The sequence below is a fragment of the Macrobrachium rosenbergii genome, chromosome 22 (genome assembly GCF_040412425.1).
Source record: "Macrobrachium rosenbergii isolate ZJJX-2024 chromosome 22, ASM4041242v1, whole genome shotgun sequence".
Classification (NCBI taxonomy): domain Eukaryota; kingdom Metazoa; phylum Arthropoda; class Malacostraca; order Decapoda; family Palaemonidae; genus Macrobrachium; species Macrobrachium rosenbergii.
Window position 1 is genome coordinate 20,767,147 of NC_089762.1, and position 23,618 is coordinate 20,790,764.

Consider the following 23,618-nt stretch of genomic DNA (forward strand, 5'->3'; position numbering starts at 1 on the left):
CAGTCCTATATTTACATCCAACGTTATGTATAAGTACAAGTGGCCCAGATGTAGTCAAGGGATCTATGTCGGATGTACTAAGAGGCTGCTGCAAGTAAGCATTGATGCTCATAGAGGAGTCAGCTTCAGAACCGGGAGCAGACTGTCCAGCCCTGAACAGCCTAATATCAGGAATCATCCCAAGACGTGTAAAACTTTTATAGAAAATTAAGACTTTTCAATAATACAACTAGTACAAAAAGAAAATGATTTAACAATACTTGAATCTATTATTATCAAATTGACTGTACCACCATTAAACTCCCAAACATCGTCTACACAATTATTTATTGTCTGATGGTATTGCTGAGCTGTTTCTTCTCTGTCTGCATGTTTATTTTTTTTCTGTCTCACTTTTTTAATACTCAATGCAAGTAAAGCAATTAGTTTTAAGCTTCCTTCTGGGTAGGTTGTCACCAGCCTTTTGCTTGTTCTTTTAGTAAAGGTTGTAGTCATTTTATTCTGAATGTTTTATTGTAATTCTAAATTGTTATTCTGATTTTATTAGTTTACTGATTGCCATGTTTGCTGTTTGCAGCCTAGAATATGCAACTAACAGGAGTCATGAAATGTCGGATAACCATAATAAAATTCATATGGATAGTAACTTTCCATGACCCGCCTTGGATTGTTCTTCGAGCTGTTGCTCCGGAAGTTGGAGGTATATGTATGTATACATATATAAACCACTATAACTGAACAAACAGCCAGATAAAACAGTAAATCTAGTAAGCCTTTCTGCATGACCAAAGTGAACCATGTTATTTACAAATCTAGCCACTGGATAGTACCCACAAGAAAAAACTTTGTCCATAACACTTCATGATTTTTGTTGGCATCACACTGTGAATGATGGCAAAAGATAACATACATGAAAAGAAGAATCTCAAGAAATGAACATCACTCATGGCAGAAATGCTTTAACTTACCAGTTATATGAAGGTAACCAGTGCTTTCATCAAATCGAACCATACGAGCTTTATCCAGCTGTTTGGCTGATTTAATAACTGCTTCCCGCCTAAATTCCTCAAGATTGGGGTCATGCTGTGCATCTTTATACATAAGGCCATACACCTAGAAAAAATAAATAGTTCTCAATATCACACTGCAATTTACCATACATCAAAATGGTCCTGAAATTATTATAAACTTAAATTCAATGTAGTATCAACAGTGCTCCTGACAGGCAAATTTACAGACAGTTCTAGGAGCAAGAGTCTATCCCAGAACAAGCTGACTCAGTCCACAAAATTATTCCTGAGCTTTTCCTTGAAGTTTTAATCAAATTATAATTATTGGGTGGTTTCAACAGACCACTGAACAAATTCATTTCATTTTCACAGGTCTGGACCAAATTATATGTATGAATTGTTATACCACAGGTTTTTCAAAAATGTTATAATTGGGTTAACTGAAAATGGAGATTTTGGCAAAATTTCTTAATTGGTATTTCCAAAACTTGACATTTGTTGTCAATTATATTATGGACATTCACATAAAAATGTTTAACTTGGTGTTACTTTACATTCTGTATATATGGAGATTGAATGATGTGGGATATTCATCAAATATACATGGGTCAGACAAAAAAGACCAATCATAAGATGAGTCAAATTACTTGTTGTTCCTTTTGCTATGATGAATTCCATATTCCAACACTGGGCTTGGTCTGTTTTAATTTGTTACTATCAGATTCATTATGTTTAGAGACATATATCAATTGTAGGAACTGTCTGAAGTTGTTCCTAAACAGCACATAATTCTAAAACCTTTGCATTTAGTAATTCAACGGATCATCTATTTAGTAATAGGCACCTGTGAAATAATCAAGTTTTATATTTTCTACTTAGATTAAGACTTGTAAATTCTTAGTACATTTATGACAAAGTAGTTGTCTCAAAATTTGTGGGAAATAGAGGCATTAGTTTCCTGCCCATTTGAAAATTTGTGAATAACTCTTGAACATCACATACCTTAAATCCATACACAAAAACTGTTGGCCACAAACCTACAAACCTAACTATTAACTAACAAACAGTCTACTATTTACCAAATTATAAAATATAGCGTAACTATATACCTTTTATAGTGTACAGTAAAGTGCAATTTTAATTACGGGGAGAGAGAGAGAGAGAGAGAGAGAGAGAGAGAGAGAGAGAGAGAGAGAGAGAGAGAGAGAGAGAGAGAGAGAGAGAGAGAATATTGACTGTTATATTATTTTGGATTACTTAGACTATTAATTTTTACTCTATACTGCATGAGGCAAGTTATTTCATTCATAAAATGAAGTATACATGTCAATAGAAAACATTCTTATTCTTAAAAATAAAAATACAACATACAATGACTTTCCCATTTAGAATAATAATAATGATGATTCAAACAACTACATAGAAGCAATTCTTACTATATTGTTAATAAATTTATACAGGAAGAGATAGAAAACACTACAAAATGTATTAGCTGTACAGCATTACCATCATTCACACTATCAGTAAAGGTCAATCATCAGGCATGCCATCCTTCTTGTCAACTGGAGGAATGGCTGGTCCTGGGGTCTCTGGGATGACACAGACAAATGATGTAGAGGGGATGAAAAGAGAGACCAGGATTCTGTTGACTTTTTTGCCTTTTCATTTCTTTCAATATCATTTTATCGGGATAAAATGCTTCTGCCATTCCCTTCACTTTCAAGGTGCATATCACTAAGAACTCAATACCATAAAAGTAGTTCATAACAGCTGAGAAATGATGCAATTCCTCTGCAATATTATCTAATGTATACTTGTTCCTGACAATACTTCATTTTCTTTACCAGGCATAACAACTGCTTTGGTCAGCTCCATCAAGTCATTTTTTTTCTATGAACTAAATGGGGGTGGTGCCAATTAATTCTCCAATTTTCACAATGTCCATATCTTGAAATCCCACTGCACCCATCTTCACCATAGTTAAGATTTCTTTCATTACTTCTCTAACATGCTCCAAGGAAAATCCATTGAATCTGTATGCACACTCTGACCAGAAGTTTTCCTAGAATAAGTTTATAGTCTTAGGCTGCATAGCTTTTATGGCTCTTTAAATATCAACAGCATCTGTGACTGTATAAACCTCTAACATCTTTACTATGTTTTCTTAATAGGAGATTTCTTTCAGAGCCTGGGCAATTCTCTCCACTAAGCAGTAATTATAATGGGTCTCTGGCATCCTTATTAAAGCCCAATACAGAGGGTGGAATTAGAAACACTGTGTTGGAGGTTAAGCAGCCAACTTCAATGTCGTAAACATCAAACTTACTAGGTTGTGGGTGGCCAGGGAGCACTGTCCAGTATCAAGTATCTCCAGACTTGAGGGACAAAGCACTAATGAAACAATTTTTAAAAAACAATTGATTCTGTAGTCCATGAATTCCTGTTATACATTCAAAAGACTAGCAGTTAAAATTTACCTTTTCCCTTCTAAGCTTGGAAATTAGCAGTTTTATGACTCGGGCTGCCCCAATCATAAACTTGATAGCATAAGCAAAAAAACTGCAGTGTTAATTTCTTTTCTTTACTTAAAACATGATATCTGACTTCTTTTCTTATTACTATAAACTATGGCATATTGGCTAGCAAGCTGTTGGCCCAGCGTTTGACTCTCCGACCGACCAATGAAGAATTAGAGGAATATATTTCTGGTGATAGAAATTCATTTCTTGTCATAGTGTGGTTCAGATTCCACAATAAGCTGTAGGTCCCGTTGCTAGGTAACCAGTTGGTTCTTAGCCACGTAAAATAAATCTAATCATTCGGGCCAGCCCTAGGAGAGCTGTTAATCAGCTCAGTCGTCTGGTTAAACTAAGATATACTTAACTTTTTGAAACAGCAATTTCACAGGAAATAAATACCTGCTCTAAAATAGTACCTGACCTAGCACTGATTACTAATGTTGGATACATGATAGTTAATTCTAGTTATCTCTACTTTATTTCTGTTTTAATTCTAAGTTGACTATTATATTTCTGTTTTAATTCCAAGTTTATTATTACTTAATTACAATTACAGTTACCTCCTTTTTATCTTATATAATTTTACAGATTCTTCTTACTATTATTATTCAGAAGATGAAACCTATTTATATGGAACAAGCCCACAGGGGCCACTCACCTGAAATTCTAGTTTCCAAAGAATATGGTGTTCATAAGGGAGAAGTAAGAGAAGGTAAAGGGAAAAACATGATGGCAAGATCACACTTGTTGAAAAGGAAAAAATAAATTAATAAATTAATAAATACATAACAATGTATTAAAATGCAAGGAAAATAGTATTAGGGTAGTAAAGCATTGCATCTCTGCTTGAACTTCTGAAGTTCCAATTGCACGACATTCTCTGAGAGGCTGTTCCACAGTCCAACGATACAAGGAGTATAGGACCTCTGGCACTGAGAAGTTCGACAGCAAGGCACACTACTCCATATTGGTGCTGCTGTTCAGCGAATCTGGTCGCTCTCAGCAGGTAAAGGGGATCAGGGATCAATTGTGAATGTGAAAGATCTCTGTTGAAATACATATGAAAAATTGACATACAAGAGACCATCTGTTGATGGTCCAAGTCACAACTGCTACTATTGGGAAACAGAAACCTACCATCATGAATCACTCTATCTAAAAGAGATAAATATCTGGCAGAAGCAGACATCCACACTGGCGAACAGTATTCTAGTAAGGGAAGCACATATGACCTAAAACAGCTTACACTGATTTTATCACATATATATATATATATATATATGAGGCCTTACGAACAATACCTAACTTACATGCGGCATTTGTTGACACTTTCATTAGATGTTTCTCAAAAGTAAGATGTGAGCTAAAAGTTACTCCAAGAATAGTTAAAGCTTCAGACTCATTCAGCAAAGCTCCACCTGAAGGGGAAGATGGAGTGGAAAATCTGTACCAGATCTGCTAATCAACAGTATTTTCATTTTACTGGAGTTCAGCCTCATACCCCACCGACTACACCATTCACTCATCCTGTCCATGTTGCGACTGAGGCTGAGGGCAGCTTCATTTTTCATAAGTGGAGACTACTGCATCGACAAGACTTGCATCATCGGCATACTATACAATTTTGTTTTCTAAGCCAACAACCATATCGTTTGTATACACCAAAAATAAAAGTGGACAAAGAACACTACCCTGTGGAACTCCAGAAACAACAGGTCTGGGTTTGCTAAAGTTCCCATCAACAGCAACTGCCTAGCTTCCACCCACTCCAAGATTCTGAAGTTTATGAATAAGTGTCTTATGATTTACTAAATCGAAAGCAGAACTACAATCTACATTTGAATGACTCTGCACTCAAAACCCTTATCAAGGTTCTCTTGCAAATGGCACGTCAAGTCTAAAAAAGCATCGCAGGTACCTTTAGATTCCACATACATATATAGTGGCTTAAAAAAAAAGTTTTTCAGTAACTCTGGAGAGCACAGGGAGAATAGAAATTGGTTGGTAATTACTGCAGTCTGAAGATATACCACTCTTTGGAACAAGCACCGTATTACTATGCTTGAGCTCATCTGCAACGATACTACATTGACATAAAAATCTATAGAATCTACTAATCTTGGGAGAAAGGACACTAGAAACTTTTTTAAAAAGCAAAGGTAAGAAACCATTAGAATCTTCTCCACCCCAGTTATCAAGATTATCCAGAATTTTCTTAACATCCTTAGAGCAACATGCAAATTTTGTAAGAACAGGTTCAGGATGAAAAGTATTAGGGGGGGGACATCCTCAGCTGATAGCTTAGCTTCAAAGGCTCAATGAAGCAGGTCAGCCTTTTCCCTATGGCCAGTAACCAATCTACCATCATCTTTTAGTAGTGGTGGAAAGGAAGGCGAGCCTGACCCAAAGATAGATGATACCAATTTAGTCCACCACAGATGAGGCTGAGTAATTCCTCCAAGTTTCCTCTTCAAGGAATTATTGTAATTTCTCTCGGATGTATGGTAAGTTCTATTTGCAGCACGGTGAGACTCAACAAAAAAAGGTTTTGACGTAGGAAAAACCTATTTTTGGTAGTTGCTGTTGAGTCCTCAAAGGAGTTACCCCCCATTGTGTGCCAGTGCTCCCATGGTGACTAGACTAGTATCAAAGAAATATTTTTCTAGCCTGGTCTTGTAGCCGGGTATTGTGTCGTAATGAAAACACTATGACACGTGATAGAGTATAATGGACTCAAAGATAAAAGGGCATTTTCCATTATCTTCAGCGAAGCTGATCCCAGTTTTTCCTATGTCAAAACTCCAAGAAGTGACTATTGCGCATGCGCGTCTGCCATCTTGTTTTACGACCGGGCAGGCAAAAAGACCATCTCCATTACTCTCTGCTGGTCAATGTAGGATTATCCCTTGCCCAAATCCCATGTCTTTTGTCAGGGCAGTGGGAGGGTTTTGAGGACTCAACAGCGACTACCAAAAATAGGTTTTTCCTACATCAAAACCTGTTTTTTGATAGCGTAGTCGCTGTCTCGTCCTCAAAGGAGCTTTACCAAAGAAATTGACAGGTGACAAAAAGGCTTAAGCTCTTAAAATTTAAATTCCAAACAACCCAAAGAAAAACATTTATGGTCCAAGGTCGAGCCACAAGTTTCAAGCCCCATTCCTTATTCCAAAAACCTTTTGGGGTTTTGAGGAAACAAGAAATGAGAAAACTAAACAAGAACTTGCACTTTTAGGGTGAAGTTATGTAGTGACTTACCTAAGTATGCTGGGTGTGGTTGCAGTCTTTTCGTATCTTTCCCAGCAATAGTCAGCATACTCACCCATTAGGAAGACCCCTGGTTTTCTGCTGTAGAGCCTATGGGGTCGGGACTAACCATTCCACCTACTGACATGCAGTGCAGACGAATTTGTTCGAGCTCATGGCAGTAATGTTTTAAGAACACTGTCTCTGATGCCCACCCTGTACTTTCAGAGACTTCTTCAAAGGAGACATTTCTGAAGAAGGCCAATGATGCACTTACTTTCCTTATGTCATGTGACCTGGGAAAGGAGTGTGGGTTTGCTTTTTTGATTAGGGACACTAAAATTATTCTTAGCCCTTGTAGAGAGAGTGGTTTATTCGTGCTAGGGTGTAGGAAAATCGGACCTTCTGGGATGTTTGCCGTGACCTCTAGGTAACCCTTAAGTGCTTGAACTGGGCATAATGTTTTGTCTGCTAAATTAAGTTTCCTTATAAGAATAGGAGATTTCCTTTTTAAAGGATCCTCATTCTTGGCCAGGAATGATGGGCCTGGGGACAATAATAAATGATTATCAACAGTTTGTGTGATATATCGTCCCCGTCGAAGAGAGCCCAGTTCACTAATACGGGCCCCTGAAGCTAATGCAATTAGGAAGATCGCCATTTGTAGTTTGAGAGTTGCGGTTGTATTGGATCCACTGAACTGAGGAGTAGATAGAAGTCCAAGTACCTTGTTCAGGGACCAAGTAATTGGGAGTCTTTCGGGAGCAGGTCTTTGTAGAGCAAAAGACCGTAGAAGGGAAGTAACGACTTCTATGCTGGAGTCAATCCCGAATCCATAAAGCAAGGGTTCTGATAATGCTGTCTTGTATGACATGATTGCTGTAACCGCAAGCGTTTGTCTTCAAAAAGATATATCATAAAATTTAAAAGTGTTTCTATAGAAATTTCAACTGGGCTCTCAGTATGGATATAATCTAACCATATCTTCCATACAGACTGGTTTTGTCGGATAGATGACGTCCGTAACTTTTGCACTAGGTACCTAGCAATATTGGGTGAGTAGTTTTCACGGTAGATAATGTTTAAAAAATCCACACGTGAAGGTCTCGGCTCAGAAAGGATGATGCGTAAATAATTTTCCCTCCTACTTTCTGGGATAGTACAGCGGACGACAGTGGAATTGATCTTTTCGCCCACTGTTGAAGTCATAGGAACCAATGTCTGTTTGGCCAATTTGGGGCTATTAAGTAAGCTGTTCCTTTGAAGGTTAGGAGTTTGCTCAAAACCTTCGAAATCTGGGACAATGGAGGAAAAAGATATATCGTCTTCCAATTGTTCCAGTCTTGTAGGAAGGCATCTCTTGCTATTGCTTGATTGTCCAAGTTTGGAGATACATATACTGGAAGTTTGTGGTTCTCGTATGTGGCGAACAGGTCCACTTCGGTTGTGGAAGCATGTTGGCTATTGTTTGAAAAGAGTGGTTGTCCAACATCCATTCCGTTGAGGCTGTCGTTTTTCCTCGATAGAGAGTCTGCTATTACATTGAGAGACCCTGTGAGGTGAATTGCAGACAGGTGCCACTTCTTTACTTGTGCCATCCGAAGAATGGCAAGCATTACCATGTTGAGAGGAGGTGAACGTGATCCCGATCTCTTGATGCAGGACACTGCAGTTGTGTTGTCTAGGACCAACAGAATGTGTGTCTCTTCTGGAGGTTTGAGTTTTTTGAGAGACAAAAACGCAGCCATCAGTTCCAGGAAATTGATATGACGTTTCCTCAGAGACACTGACCACCTCCCTGCCACCTGACGATCCTGCCAATGTCCTCCCCAACCTGTCAATGAGGCATCTGTGTGTATTGTCACTCTCTGCTTTACATGCTTGAAAACAGTAAGGAGCACTGACGGGTGATGCGTATCACTTGCGCTAGAAGAGGGTAATGGAGATGGTCTTTTTGCCTGCCTGGTCGTAAAACAAGATGGCAGACGCGCATGCGCAATAGTCACTTCTTGCAGTTTTGACGTAGGAAAAACTGGGTTCAGCTTCGCTGAAGATAAGGGAAAATGCCCTCTTATCTTTGAGTCCATTATACTCTATCACATGTCATAGTGTTTTCATTACAGCACAATACCCGGCTACAAGACCAGGCTAGAAAAATATTTCTTTGATACTAGTCTAGTCACCATGGGAGCACTGGCACACCATGGGGGGTAACTCCTTTGAGGACGAGACAGCGACTACGCTATCAAAAATAGTGTAATTCTCATTTGAACGATTTTGTCTTCACATGTTGAGTTTGGCCTGTTTGTCATGGTAAGCTCATCTACATGTATCATCAAACCATGGCTGGTCCTTTGTCTTGAATTTGATGACCTTTCTAGGGAAAAACCTATTAAAATACCCATCAGCATTTCATTCAACTGCCTCTTGAGACCAGATTCTAATATAGCATCTGAAATATTAAGCGCCTGACAAGCTTCAATAATGCGATCCCAAATGGCTCTAGATTTCAGACAGACCTTTTTTGATTGACAGATATGTCCATCTCAGTGGCACAGTGATCAGAAGTGCCTATATACTCACAAACCATGGAAAAATCTGAGAATATATGGTCTAATCTTTTACCAGAAAAATGTGTGGGTTCCTCAATTATCTGAACAAAATAAGAGGATATTCAGAACTCGAGAGCAGAACGGCCATGTTGATCTATGGATTTTGAAATTAGCCACTTCTGTGCTTTGCATTGTAGTCTCTACAAATAACAAATGAAGCTTTTGAATCCTGAGACTGAGCCATACTAACACTTTCCAAGAGACAGTCATACATAGAATCGTCGATATTTGGATTGTGGTAAACAGGATATACAGCTGACCCCTGGTATTCATGGGGGATGTGTACAGCTACCCCTGTGAATAGCTAAAATGCTTATAACTTCCTATTTTGATATTTCAAAACACCAAAAAACCCTCTAAAAATGCTTATACAGTACCTGAATATTTTAATAGTTTTATCACAAAAGTGCATTTAGTCACAAAAATATGAAAATATAGTAATTTGTTAATATTTCTCGATGAAAAATATGACTAGGCAAATCTTCAGCGAATAATGTGTATATATGTTCCACAGAGAAATCCATGAATATGTGAATCCTCGAACCGCGAATAGGCAGGGGTCGAGTGTATGTATATATTGTAGTACTGAAAATTTTAAAACAAAGAACCAAATCCTTTATAAACCTAAATGTATTTTTATAACTAAGTCTGGCTTCAATGTGATTATTATGTAAGAATTTAAATTCATAAAAATATCAAAATAAATTGGGGTGGCTTAAGAGAAAATACAAAACAATTAACACTAAAATATTCATAATTTAACTGCTGGAACACCGATGTCCATGCTTGCCTTCATTTTATATTCTTTCATACTATGGTTTACATACACTATAACACAGATATTATCCAACTAAACGCAATCTTTATGGGATCTGTATAAATAAAAAACCTACCTTGCAAAAAAAGTAACTGCATTCTCGACAGTTATTCTGGTTTACTGTCAGTCTCAAGAAAAGTAAACTTTTATGTACGTAACTTCAAAAGAGGGCAAATACAGAATATGTAAAAAAAAAAAAAAAAGTCAAGTTTTTTCTTAATAAAACAAAACATTATGTTCCTGACTGTCATAAGACAATTCTGTAAATATACACACCATAAACTTTTCCTGTTAAGTTCATTACATTACTGACTTTAAAACACCTACCAGCACACTAGGAAATAGCTTAAATTCCTGGAAATTTCCATATCTACAGAGCACATTGGTTACTAAAACTTGCACAATTACTGGAACTAACAATACTAGCCAAAGGAGAATACAAGCTAAAAAATATAAAAGAAATGAAATGTAACACAAAACTGCAGTAAATAAACTTGAAACATGAAGAGAAACTTTGTGAAACATCTTCCTCTTCAGAGCATATAAAGTAAATAACGGTGTTTTACATAGTACAGAAAATGATTTTAAGTGAAGGCACATATGAAAATTATTTAAACTGTTTTTCTAGAGTTTCATTTAAGAACGCTTTCACATCATACTACAAACATTCAAATAAATTACCATTAGATATATCATGTGAATAGAAAGTTTCTTACCTGAGGATTCTTTCGCATACGGACATACAAGTAGGTGTAACTTAACCACTCGATGGCTTCATCAACATTAGTTACATTTCCAAGAGCAACCTAAAACAATATCAAGAATTAGAATACATTTACCGTCATAATGATGACAGAAATAATAATGCTATGATGACAGATGCAAAGGCAGTTCTGAAGGAATAATAATAATAAACAAATAATCAATGGAAATTGTGTTAACCAGAAGACCAAGATAAAATTTGTAAATATCTTAATCCCAGTCTCTATCTTTAAGTTTAAAAAAAAAAAAACTAAAATTATGTATGTTTTTTTAACATTTCATTCCTACAACACATGGAATAAACATGGAGATTAATATCCCTAGACTGGAATGACTGAGGAAGAACAAAACTGTTCTGGAATAAACTAGGAATGTCCACGATAAAGGGTACAGAAAAGAAATGAACACATCAAAGTGCAAAAACATAAGTACAATCCTACACAATTCTATGCAGACACCAACCAATAAAATGGTAATTATATTTTCATAATATTATCTCAGGATAGTACCAACTGTATAGATTAAAAATATACACAACCATTTCATTTACAAAATAAAGAATAAGCAAATTACAATAAGTTACCTTTTCTTTCCATATTTTTATATTGTTTCGAAAAGTTTTTTACATAAAAATTAGGAATTTATTACTGATAACGTATTCTTTTAACTTACCTCTGCATTCAAATTGTCAGCAAGATGAGCAATGAAAGAACTTTCAATTGGATACTGATTTGTCAGAAGGGACACATAATTTGACAGTTTAGCATGAGTCGTGATAATTATACCATGACCACTTTTGTCAAATTGTGGACGACCAGCTCGACCAAAGATCTGTAGAACATCTAAAATGCCCAAATCCACTAAAGTTCCCGATTTGCTGTCATATATATCAGTTCCCTGAAATGTGAGAAGGGTGAAAAAGTTTTAGTTTAAAAATACAAAATTCACTATCATACAAATAGAGATACACTATTTCTTTCATTTATAGAAAAAATGGAAATCCTTAATTTAGACAAAAGCCCAAGTAAAAAAATCAAACCTTTTACCTGAAGGAAAAAACAGCCATCCAAAAAAATACCACACTACAGCAGCACCAAATACAACCACCATAAAAATCATTATTAACATTTTTATGTCAGGCTTCCCCTCTAATGGGTTAACTGAGCACTGACATATCTTTATTTATTTATGTACTGAACAATTTTTGCCTGAATTCCAAACAGCTGAAGATCTCCATTTACACCATTTAAAGAAGAATGCTTGCACAATGTGAATTATAAGATACAGTAACACCATAGCTAGGTAAGTGGCTAAAGTTACCAAACACCAGTTACATGTTAACAACACATCCAGTACTCTAGCTCAATTATCTTATATTTTCTTCACAAAGAATGTGATGGTAATATCCTATTAACGAAAGCCTAATTTTCACATTTCTCTGTGGGTATTATCAGTAGACACTAAAGTGCACTATTCAGGTCAGAATACCATAAGATTATGAAAACTTAACATGCAAAACAAATTCTTTTGGACAGTCTAGGGAGCAAGTGTTCACACACCCATAGGTATAGCATGTGTTGGGCTGGTACCATGGGGCACATGTAAACTATACCCATCAGAAACTGGTGCACATCCTCCTTTGGAAAAGGTTTGCTGGAAAACAGTTTTGCGACAAATGAAATGGCCCTAAAAGTTAGAAGCTTGTTATTAAACAATATCAGAAAATAACTGTCATGAAAATACGTTCTCCTTACCTTTATGATGACTGCATGAGCAGGAAGATTTACACCCCATGCCAGAGTAGCGGTGCATACTAGAACTTTGATGAATCCTTGACTGAAGAAATTTTCAACCATATTCCTGTTAAATGTAAAGAATTAAACTTTACAAACTGATAGATACACAATTAGTTACTATTTTGTACATTTGCATACGAGGACAAACAGGGAACTACCCAAAGTTTTAAATACTCATATTATTCCTGAATTATGGTAAATATTTGCATATAATATAAAGTATTTTTGTGTTAATAAGACAAAATATCAGAATCTACTCACTTCATATTGTACTATTCATATCAGTGGATAGCCTAATTAGCTTATCTCAATTTTTTGCTTTATCAGCTAAAGTAATTTGAATTTTTTTGCTAGGATATCTTTTTGGAAGTGATGCATTCTGTAGATAAATCTCTTAAACTTAACAATAAGTGTAAAATGGAGATTTTCTTCAACTATAAATCACAAGAAGGGCATTCTGTGGACAAATCTCTTAAAATTGAACAAAAGTGAACAATAAGTGTAAAATACAGGTCATCTTCAACTATAAATTTTATAAAATAACTGCTGCTGCCTACTGCTTACTGTGGGGAAGCTTGAATGTTCAAGTTTCAGCATACCATAGCATCTTGGTTACTTTACCACGTACCAGAAAGCCAGACCCCATAAGGATCTCTTAAGCTGAGGGGGTTACTTCTCATGGCAAAATCTCTTAACTCTCCAAAAGCTAAAATTAACTAAATATACAATTTTTCAACATAAATATAGCATGCATTTCTACACCTGACAATTAAATAACTGAACTGAACTTCAGCTCTCAAGCAGGACCTGAACTTGCATCTTCCAAGTTACAATTATGCATCTTTACTGATCCCACAACATATGAGAAATTAGTTTTTTCTCCTATTTGGAAGTTAGTGCCACTAGTGTGCCTACCTGCTTTCTGCCTAGAGTATACATCTATAGAAAGCTGATATATATATATATATATATATATATATATATATATATATATATATATATATATATATCAGTATATATATTATATAACGGGGTTTTTTATACACCAGGTTACAACGGGGTTTTTTCGACACGTGTAGCCGAAAATCATCATAAACTGAAATAATCATTCAAAATAGTAAGAAAACCTTACATTTAATGCTTTGGGTGTCATGAAAGCAACATAACCAGCATTTTTATTGAGTTTTTCAAGAAAAAAATTCCAAATTTTAACCATTCTGCTGCTTTGGAGCCATAGAGAGAGAGAGAGAGAGAGAGAGAGAGAGAGAGAGAGAGAGAGAGAGAGAGAGAGAGAGAGAGAGAGAGAGAGAGAGAGAGAGAGAGAGAGAGAGAGAGAGAGAGAGAGACTGTTTGCCTCACCGCTTATCTACCAGAAAAAGACTTGGAATTTCACAGAACTATGTAAAATCTTACCTAATTTTTCCTAGTTGTTCAAATGCAAAAATCTGTAATTATAGCATGGAAAATATGAAAAATGAATGACAAAGTAACGTCACGTTTATCTAAAAAACTATACAAAACAAATAAACATACATGTTACATATGGATAAAAAATCTCTCACCCTCCTGCTAGCGTATGAAAAACCCTTGAGGTAAAAGCTTTGTGGCTGCATGGAGAGAGAGAGAGAGAGAGAGAGAGAGAGAGAGAGAGAGAGAGAGAGAGAGAGAGAGAGAGAGAGAGAGAGAGAGAGAGAGAGAGTTGTTGCTACAGGCTGTTATTGGTTACTTTCAATTCCTCCAGCTAATAGCGTGTTGTCATGGAGAGAGGGGGGGGATTGCTAAAAACTCTGTTACTGGCTACTTCCAATCCATCTAGCCAATAGCGTGTCAACATGGAGCCTATGTCAAAGCAATAAAAAAACTGTAACACGACCGATGATGGCTTTGTGAACTTCCTGCCTGGAATTTTAGGATATTTTCATGTTGATACAATAATTCATATTTCATTAAAGGCTATACAGTAGAAAGAGAGAGAGAGAGAGAGAGAGAGAGAGAGAGAGAGAGAGAGAGAGAGAGAGAGAGAGAGAGAGAGAGAGAGAGAGAGAGAGATATGGGTGGTTGGCCTTACTTAAATACCAGGAGTGAAATACTCATGAATTATTACAGAGAAAGAGAGAATACATTATTAACAATAACATTTCAAAATCAGTAAATCATTTTTATATCATAAAAATTGTATTTAGTCATGAAAATAAAATAATCAGTAATTAGTGAATATTGCTCTACAAAAAAAATCCACGAATGTGAATTTTATTCCTTCTGTCGGATGCGTTGTCTGCAATATCGAAAATCATAAGAAAACCTTACTTTCAATCCTTTGGGTATCTTGAAAACAACACTGTCTTTATTTGTATTAAGTTTTTCATAAAAAACCTCTAAATTTTGATCATCCTGCTGTTTTGGATCCAAATTTTTTCCGTTTAGATCAGCATTACCCAAAATATTGTTGAAAATTGCAAGAAAACTTTACTCCTTTTGGTGTCTTGTATACAACGTATACTGCATTTTTATTGAGTTTTTCTTTAAAAAATCTCCACATTTTGACCATTCTGCCACTTTTGGAGCTGTGTTTCTTCTGTCAGATCAGCATCGTAAACCCAGACAGTGCCTTGTAACCAGGGAAATAATTTTTGATGAATATATTCAAAGAGTGTTGTAAACTCTGAATATCGTAAGTGGAGCCCATCGTAACCCAGAGATTGCCTGTATATACAATAAACCCCTGTATTCGCGGTCTCATGATTGGCGGACTCACCTATTGGCGGATTTGTCTGTGGAACGTATATACACATTTGTGGGAAATTTACCCATTCGCGGTATTTTTCACTTAAAATTATCCACAAATTACTGTATTTTCATATATTTTTCATGACTAAATGCACTTTTTGTGATAAAACTATTAAAATACTGTACTCAGGTATAAACATTTTCAGTGGATTTTTTTGGTGTTTGAACTATCAAAATAGGCAGTTCTAAATGTTTTTAGAGGGGTTTTAAGTATTTGCTGATTTTAGCTATTCGCAGGGGGGGGATGCATCCCCCAAGAATACAAGGGGTTTACTGTATGTGTGTGTATATATATATATACACACACACACACAGTAAAATCCAGTATTTGCGTGGGATGCATAACACACCTCCCCGCATATAGCTAAAATCAGCGAATACTACAAACCCTTCCAAAAACACTTAGAACTACCTATTTTGATAGTTCAAACACAAAAAATCCTCTAAAAAAAATTATTATACCCGACTATTTTAGTAGTTTTATCACAAAAAAGTACATATAGTCATGAAAATGATATAAAAATACAGTAATTAGTGAATATTTCTCAGTGAAAAATATGACAAATGGGCGAATTTTCCATGAATAATGTGCATATAACTTCCAAAGAGAAATCTGCGAATAGGTGAGTCCACAAATTGTGAGAATGCGAATAAGGGGGTTTAATATATATAAGCGCATTGTTGTGTGTGTGTGTGTGTGTGTGTGTATATATATATATATATATATATATATATATATATATATATATATATATATATATATATATATATATATATATATATATATATATATATATATATATATATATATATATAAATATATATAATGGCACTTGTCTAGCGATGATAACTGGATTTTCGGCACTGACATGCGCCGATCCTCGGTTATCAGCGCCGATAATTCCTGGTTATCAGCGTCAATAACCGGGGATCAGTGCTATTAAGAGCAATTTTCAGTTATCGTCAATCCGGTTTTACAGCGCTTGTCTAGCGATGATGATAACGGGATTTTCAACACCAAATCCCGGTTATCGTCGCTGATCGCTGGTTATCGGCGGTGTTGATCACTGGTTATCGGCACCGATAACCAAGAACCAGTGCAATATCGCTGATTTTCAGTTATTATCACGCTGTCGGGAACAGAACCCAGCCGATAACGGGGGACTGCCTGTATGTACATATATATATGTATGATATATATATATAAATATAATAAAGGCAGTTCCCAGTTATCGGCGATCCAGTTTTACAGAGCTTGTCTGCTGACGAAAATCGGCTATTTCCGGCGAAGAACACCGAAAATCACCAATTTCTGCTTATCGCTGCTGATAATCGGGTATTGGAGCCGATACATACCTAACAGAGGTGCTGATCTCAGGTTACTGGCGCCGATACACAGTTATCAGTGCCAATACATGGTTATCTGATTTTCAGCGCTTATTTTCACAATCGCTGTTCGATAAATTTCTGATTTTCAGTTATCAGCGATTTTCACTTATCGTCAATGATGTGGAACATCTGGGTGATTGAAAACGATGTAAACTGTCAAATTATGAACAGAGGCCCCATAATAACATCGAAGAATGTGATATATGGGGAAATAATATGAATATATATATCGAATATATATATATATATATATATATATATATATATATATATATATATATATATATATATATATATATATATAGATATATATATATATATATATATATATATATATATATATATATATATATATATATATATATATATATATATATATATATATATATATATATATATATACACATATACAGGCAGTTCCCAGTTTACGACGGGGGTTCCGTTCCTACGACACGTCGTAAGCCAAAAAATTGTCGAAAATCATACAAAATCCTAAGAAAACCTTACTTTTAATGCTTTGGGTGTACTGAAAACGATGTAAACTGCATTTTTACTGAGTTTTTCATAAAAAAACCTACAAATTTGATTATTCTGACGTTTTGTAGCCATATGTCTTCCATCGGATCAGCGTCATAAGCGTCGTAACCCCAGAACGTGCGTAGTAAACTGGGAAATAATTTCTGATGAACATATTTGAAAAGTGTCATTACATTGGAACATCATAAACCAGACCCATCATAACCCAGGAACTGCCTGTATACTGTATACAGGTAGTGCTCGAGTTACGATAATTCGACTTACGATAATTCACTTTTACGATGGGGTTAGCAATATTAATATCGATACGACAATATTTTGAGAATAAGTATTTTTAAATTTCGCGGGCGACTGGCGCAGGCAACAACGTACAATCAGGCAGCGTACGGTGTACGATATGTTGGCCCGAGAGGCTGGAATAGGTACATTAATTCAATGAGCTGACCACACTTGCTCTCGTTGTATTGGAAGTTAAAATAGGTCAGTGTTCGTTTGCAATTTTTGTGCGTTTGTAGTGCACTAGTGACGATAATTCAAGTTTACGATGGAGTTAGCAATTAATATCGGTACGACAATATTTATAAAATATTTTAAAATTTCGAGCGGGTACAGGCAACAGCGTACACTACAGTTGCCGTAGAATCAGGCAGCAAGAGAGACCAACTTACAATAGACCAACTTCTTTTTCTCCATCTCTTTATTCAATCTAGTTAAAAAAAGTAAGAGAATGATAAAAGTATTGTTAGTAACCTTATACTCTTGCGAAAATGCGTACAGCCATAAACAACCGAACGAGACTGTTGTTTTGCCAATAACCGAATCGGATAACAACTGTTTTGCTTGTATTTCAACCATCATACGGTTAAACAATTTTCGTAGTTATGTTAAAAATGATGTTAAGTACTGATATGTTTTTACACTACCCTTATCCGCTTTGGAGAAAAGATCGGCAAGGAAATATACTGCTACAGTAAATTTAAGCTGCAAGTTGTAGTTGAAGCTGAGAAAAGAATGTTCAAACTGCTAATGACTATAAATTATCGTGCATTGGCAACATGGATGAAACTCGACAGCAAATAAAATTGGAGAGTATTTCAATCAAAACTACTGGGCATGAAAGAACACATATTACTGCTGTTTTCATGCCGATAAAAGATAAATACGAAAAGCTCTTAGTATGATGATGAAATCAAGAGAAAATAGCGAACGGAATCTTGATTCTTTTTTTACACAAAACAAACGGCCAGCCACCAACGTCATCTATTAACGAAAAAAATGGCTAAATTAATTTCACAACGAGACATATTCAAGTTATATTTTGACTTAAAAACACTTCGTATAACAAAAAATATATATGTCCCTTATAAATAAAGTATCTAGAGATCCATGTACGCTAACTAGAAGCAAGAAATGCCCTCTGAAGCGAGTTTAAATGCGGCGAAATAAAGACCGCGTGATTGATTCCCAAACCAAAACATTTGATCGCTATGATCGGAATTTATAATGCAAAAGCAATATAAGAATATTTACGATTAGATACAGTGTAGTAAAGCATAACTTTTTAAAAGATCCATGGAAAAGACGCACATTCGTTATTTTGATGTTTGTATAATACAGTGTTATGTGAAAATAGAATACAGTACAATGTAGGCTAGGCTACCATATATGATATACGAAAGTGCAGGCTAGGCCTTGTTTGTTATTCAATTTCTCTTTATACTGACTTATCATGTCAATCTGCATTGAACCTGCAGAATTAGCTGACACTAATAATTACTATACCATATATGTATAAAGTATACTGTGTAGTGTAGGCTAGGCCATATTCGAGTTACGATTTTTTCAACAAACAATGGGTTTTTGGAACCTAACCCCATCGTAAGTAGGGGAATACCTGTGTGTGTGTGTGTGTGTGTGTGTGTCTATATATGTGTATATATATATATATATATATATATATATATATATATATATATATATATATATATATATATATATATATATATATATATATACAGAGTAATACCCAGAACTTGCAAACAATTGAGTTAATTTAATTCACAGACACATGAATTTTTCATTGGAACCTAACTAATGGTCATACATAAGTTTTTTTTCACAGACATGCGAACATTTGCGAACACTGAGAAACCCTGCAAAAGTGTTTATGTTTAATTTTTTAAGTAATTTATAAGTTTTCAAGCTTTTATGTGTAAACTAAATAACATTAAATATTATTAAAAATAAAATTTTTCTCTCTCTCTCTCTCTTTTAGTGAGATGAGAGAATTTTTATGATACATGTATACAGGTGTTTATTTGTATAAATAAACTTTTTACCTAATAATAAGTACTAATTTTCAGATATTAATAAGATTAATAAAACTAAATAATAATAATAATAATAATAATAATAATAATAATAAAACTGTAATTACAAAATTCGTATTATTTTATACAAACAAATTCTTCTCTCCTATTTTTTAAGAAGGTCGAAGGCAAAAGCTGTCAGACATGTCATTTAACATGAAAAGAGGGGAAGTGTTGCTGATCAGTGGTCAAATGTTTCTTGTAATTCTCTCTCTCTCTGTGTCCGTAATAATTCATAAAAAATTTCACTCTCATAAGTAAGGGCAACTGTTATCTCTCTCTCTCTCATTCGAAGCTAGCCAACCTACATATTACAGTACTGTTTCAATGTATGCCTTTAACTGTACAGTGGATAATTTTTAATTGATCTAATTTTACCTGTACCATTTACAAACTGTAAATGCGCCATTCTAAAACATAGAGACACAGAGCATTTCAGAAAATAGAGCATTTCAGAACAAAGAGAAAGAGACAGAAAAAAGAAGTTTTTAAAAACGAGGTTGAGAAGACTTCTGAAAATACATCGGTGGAATGGGGAAGAGAGTCACATAATCCTATATTCTTACGTTAACGATTTTTTTCTTTTAAGGGTAATGTATTAACCCTTAAGGGGCAGATTGAGCCTCAGTGTGAAGTAAAACAGGTTTGGGGAAGTGGGCGGATTGAGCTTCAGTGTGAAACAGAATTACGCGCCACTGTTATGGTAATAATGATTCGAAACAGGTGCCAATACTTCTGTATGCTATAAATTCACTAATGGCAACTTTTATACAGACGTGAGAGTTAGGCCAGTATCAGTAGTGCTTGTGTCTTCAAGGGGGACAGTATTACATCTCTCTCTCTCACATGGGTCTTTTTGTAAATTTGCTTGTAAATATATGAAGGGGTTGCTGTTGTTTTTTGTTTTTGTCTTTTATGATAGTATGTCGGTTGTAAATGTAATTTTACAAAGAAAATTGCAAAGAAATACTATAAAAAGCATGTAAAACTAAAAAAAAAGTTACTGAATCATCCTTCTCGTAAATTTACGTGAATATTTTTCAACAAATATGCAAAAAATTTGTTACTGCTTTTATTTCTTATCTGTTTTGATACTGTGAGCAGTAATAATAATTTTACAAAATACAAAAAACTTATTAGAAAAAACATATATAAGTTGGTAAAATTTACGATTGTCTTATAAATGAGGCCCCACACGGGGTTGTAAATACTCATTTTCAACTTCTCGTGGAAGGTAGGGAAAATTTTTTAGAATTTTTTTATTTATACGGTGTGAATGTATGTGTCATTCTCTTTCCATTGATGTGATTTTTTTTTTTTATTTTTGCTGACCTCAAACTTTCCCTGGTCTGGGGTGCTGCACATTGATAAATTATGCCGTCCCGTAAGGGCTAATAATAATAAATAATAATAAAGTTAAATCATACGGGTAGTAACTGGTGATGAATGTTGATTACAGTATGCTGTAGATGATGATTATGATGAATTAGCTGTGCAGTACGATTAATGACGGGAGGCGCTGTCATGTTAAGGTATTTGAACATGGCAACGAAAGTGGTACAGTAGGGCTGCATGAGTATTTTACCTTGTTCATGCTCAATGCAGGCGACTGCAATTAATGTCATGCTGTAATGGGCTGCTACTTCTCCGTGACTTTTGCCCTCTCTTAACAAAACAATCATGTCTACTTTCCTCTCATCAGTCATTACATTGTAGGCTATTGGTCAGAGGCCTTTGAAGAAGCAGAGCATTCAGAGGACATCTTAATGCACGATTTCAAAAAATATTTTTAGACCATAGTACTGTACACGCAAAACACACAAATGAGAGATAGCAATAAAACGAGTTATATTGGGTCATTTGCCGATAATTTGCCGCTACGGTATACGCATGGTACTACTGGTTGTGCGTACATATACTAACACTGATCTTCTGCGCATACAGTACATACATTTTATAAAATGTTTTGTTGTAGGATGATTTTTATATATTACATACAAAAATGTTATTTTCATAAAATAATTTTTTGAACATACTTACCTGGTAGTTATATATATATCTTAAGTCCCTGACGTGACGGCAGAATTTCAAAAACTCGTGGCAATCGCCGATCGGGTAGTCAGGTGGTCCACCTGTGTGCCCTCTACCCAGGTAACTGGAACCATTCTACATATTCCTCAGATCTTCCATGCCCCTAGTCTCTAGAGGGGAGGAGGGAGGGAATTTAATCATATATAACTACCAGGTAAGTATGTTCAAAAATTTATTTTATTATGAAAATAACATTTTCAAACAGATCTAACTGACATGGTAGTTATATATATAGCTGATTGACACCTTTGGTGGAGGGTCAGAGACAGCTAACATCGTTGGAATTGAAATACTAAAAATTTGCAAAACCAACTAAAGGTTCCTACCTGTTAAGGAAGCTGACTTCATTGTTTTCCTGCCTCATTATGTCTGCATTCCTTAAGAAATCCAGCGATCCACCCAGGGGGCTGAAAAATCTCTAGGGGCTGTCAACCGGTGTATAACCTCTATGTGACTAGACCTCCTTTTAATACCCTTATTCCGGGCGCTACCAAGGAACAAACGACCACCTGACTAAGAGAACTGAAGTAAATGATATTATTTAAAAAACGGTCTGCTAATGATTGCGGAAGACTGCGTCCAGACTTCGCAAACAACCAAAAACAACATCTTAGTTCCAAGGAAGAAAAAGGGTATTGGGTTATGGGATTGTAGGGGTAGCTCTTTTTCTCACTACTGAATTTGCAGCTACAAAAGGACCCAGCGTGTAACAGTCTTCATAAACAGTCTGTACCTGTTTAAGGTAATGTAAGGCAAAAACAGACTTGCTCCTCCAGAAGGTCGTATCCAAGATACTCTGGAGGGACCTATTTTGTTTAAAAGCCACAGAGGTTGCTACCGCTCTGACTTCGTGTGCTTTAACTTTTAGAATTTTGTGGTCCGCTTCCCTACATCCCGAATGAGCTTCTTTTATTAATTGTCTGATAAAAAAGGACAGAGCATTCTTAGACATTTGTAAAGAGGGTTTTTTGACAGAGCACCAAAGCCCTTCTGAATCCCCCCGTAAGTCTTTTGTCCTTTCTAGATAATATTTTAGAGCTCTTACTGGGCACAGAGTTCTTTCTATTTCCTCACCTGTGACATCCGTCAGGTTCAGAATCTCGAATGCTTTGGGCCAAGGTTGAGATGGACGTTCATTTTTTGCCAGAAAATCTAGTCGAAGTGAGCAAACTGCTTTGCATTGTCTAAAACCTATAGCTTTGTTAAAAGCATGAATCTCACTTACTCGTTTTGCAGTAGCTAAACTGACTAGAAAAAGGGTTTTCATTGTGAGATCTTTTAAGGATGCCTTTTGTAAAGGTTCGAATCTATCACTCGTGAGGAACCTCAGGACCACGTCTAGGTTCCAAGCCGGTGATTCTTGTACCCTCTCCTTAGATGTATTGAAGGATCTGAGAAGGTCTTGGAGGTCCTTATTGTTAGAAAGGTCTAAGTTTCTGTGTCTAAAGACCGATGCTAACATACTTCTATAACCTTTAATGGTTGAAGTTGAAAATCTAAGGTTCTTCCTAAGATGAAGAAGGAAGTCTGCTATCTGAGTCACAGAGGTACTGGTAGAGGATACAGAGTTGTTTTTACACCATCCTCTAAAAATTTCCCACTTGGATTGGTATACCTTAATGGTGGAAGACCTCCTTGCTCTTGCGATCGCGCTAGCTGCCTCCTTCGAAAAGCCTCTAGCTCTTT

General features: G+C 35.6%; 1 protein-coding gene across 3 annotated transcripts in view; it reads right to left on the bottom strand.

Annotated features, from left to right (window-relative positions):
- obe (obelus) overlaps nucleotides 1-23,618 on the bottom strand; it is a 437,154-nt gene that overhangs the window by 222,818 nt on the left and 190,718 nt on the right. For all 3 annotated transcript variants that reach the window (XM_067124317.1, XM_067124318.1, XM_067124319.1), the window contains exons 17-20: nucleotides 12,718-12,823; nucleotides 11,636-11,860; nucleotides 10,918-11,007; nucleotides 969-1,113 (exon numbers count right to left, since the gene is read on the bottom strand). In XM_067124317.1, coding sequence (XP_066980418.1) covers nucleotides 969-1,113; nucleotides 10,918-11,007; nucleotides 11,636-11,860; nucleotides 12,718-12,823 — 566 coding nt within the window. The remainder of the gene's footprint in view (nucleotides 1-968; nucleotides 1,114-10,917; nucleotides 11,008-11,635; nucleotides 11,861-12,717; nucleotides 12,824-23,618) is intronic.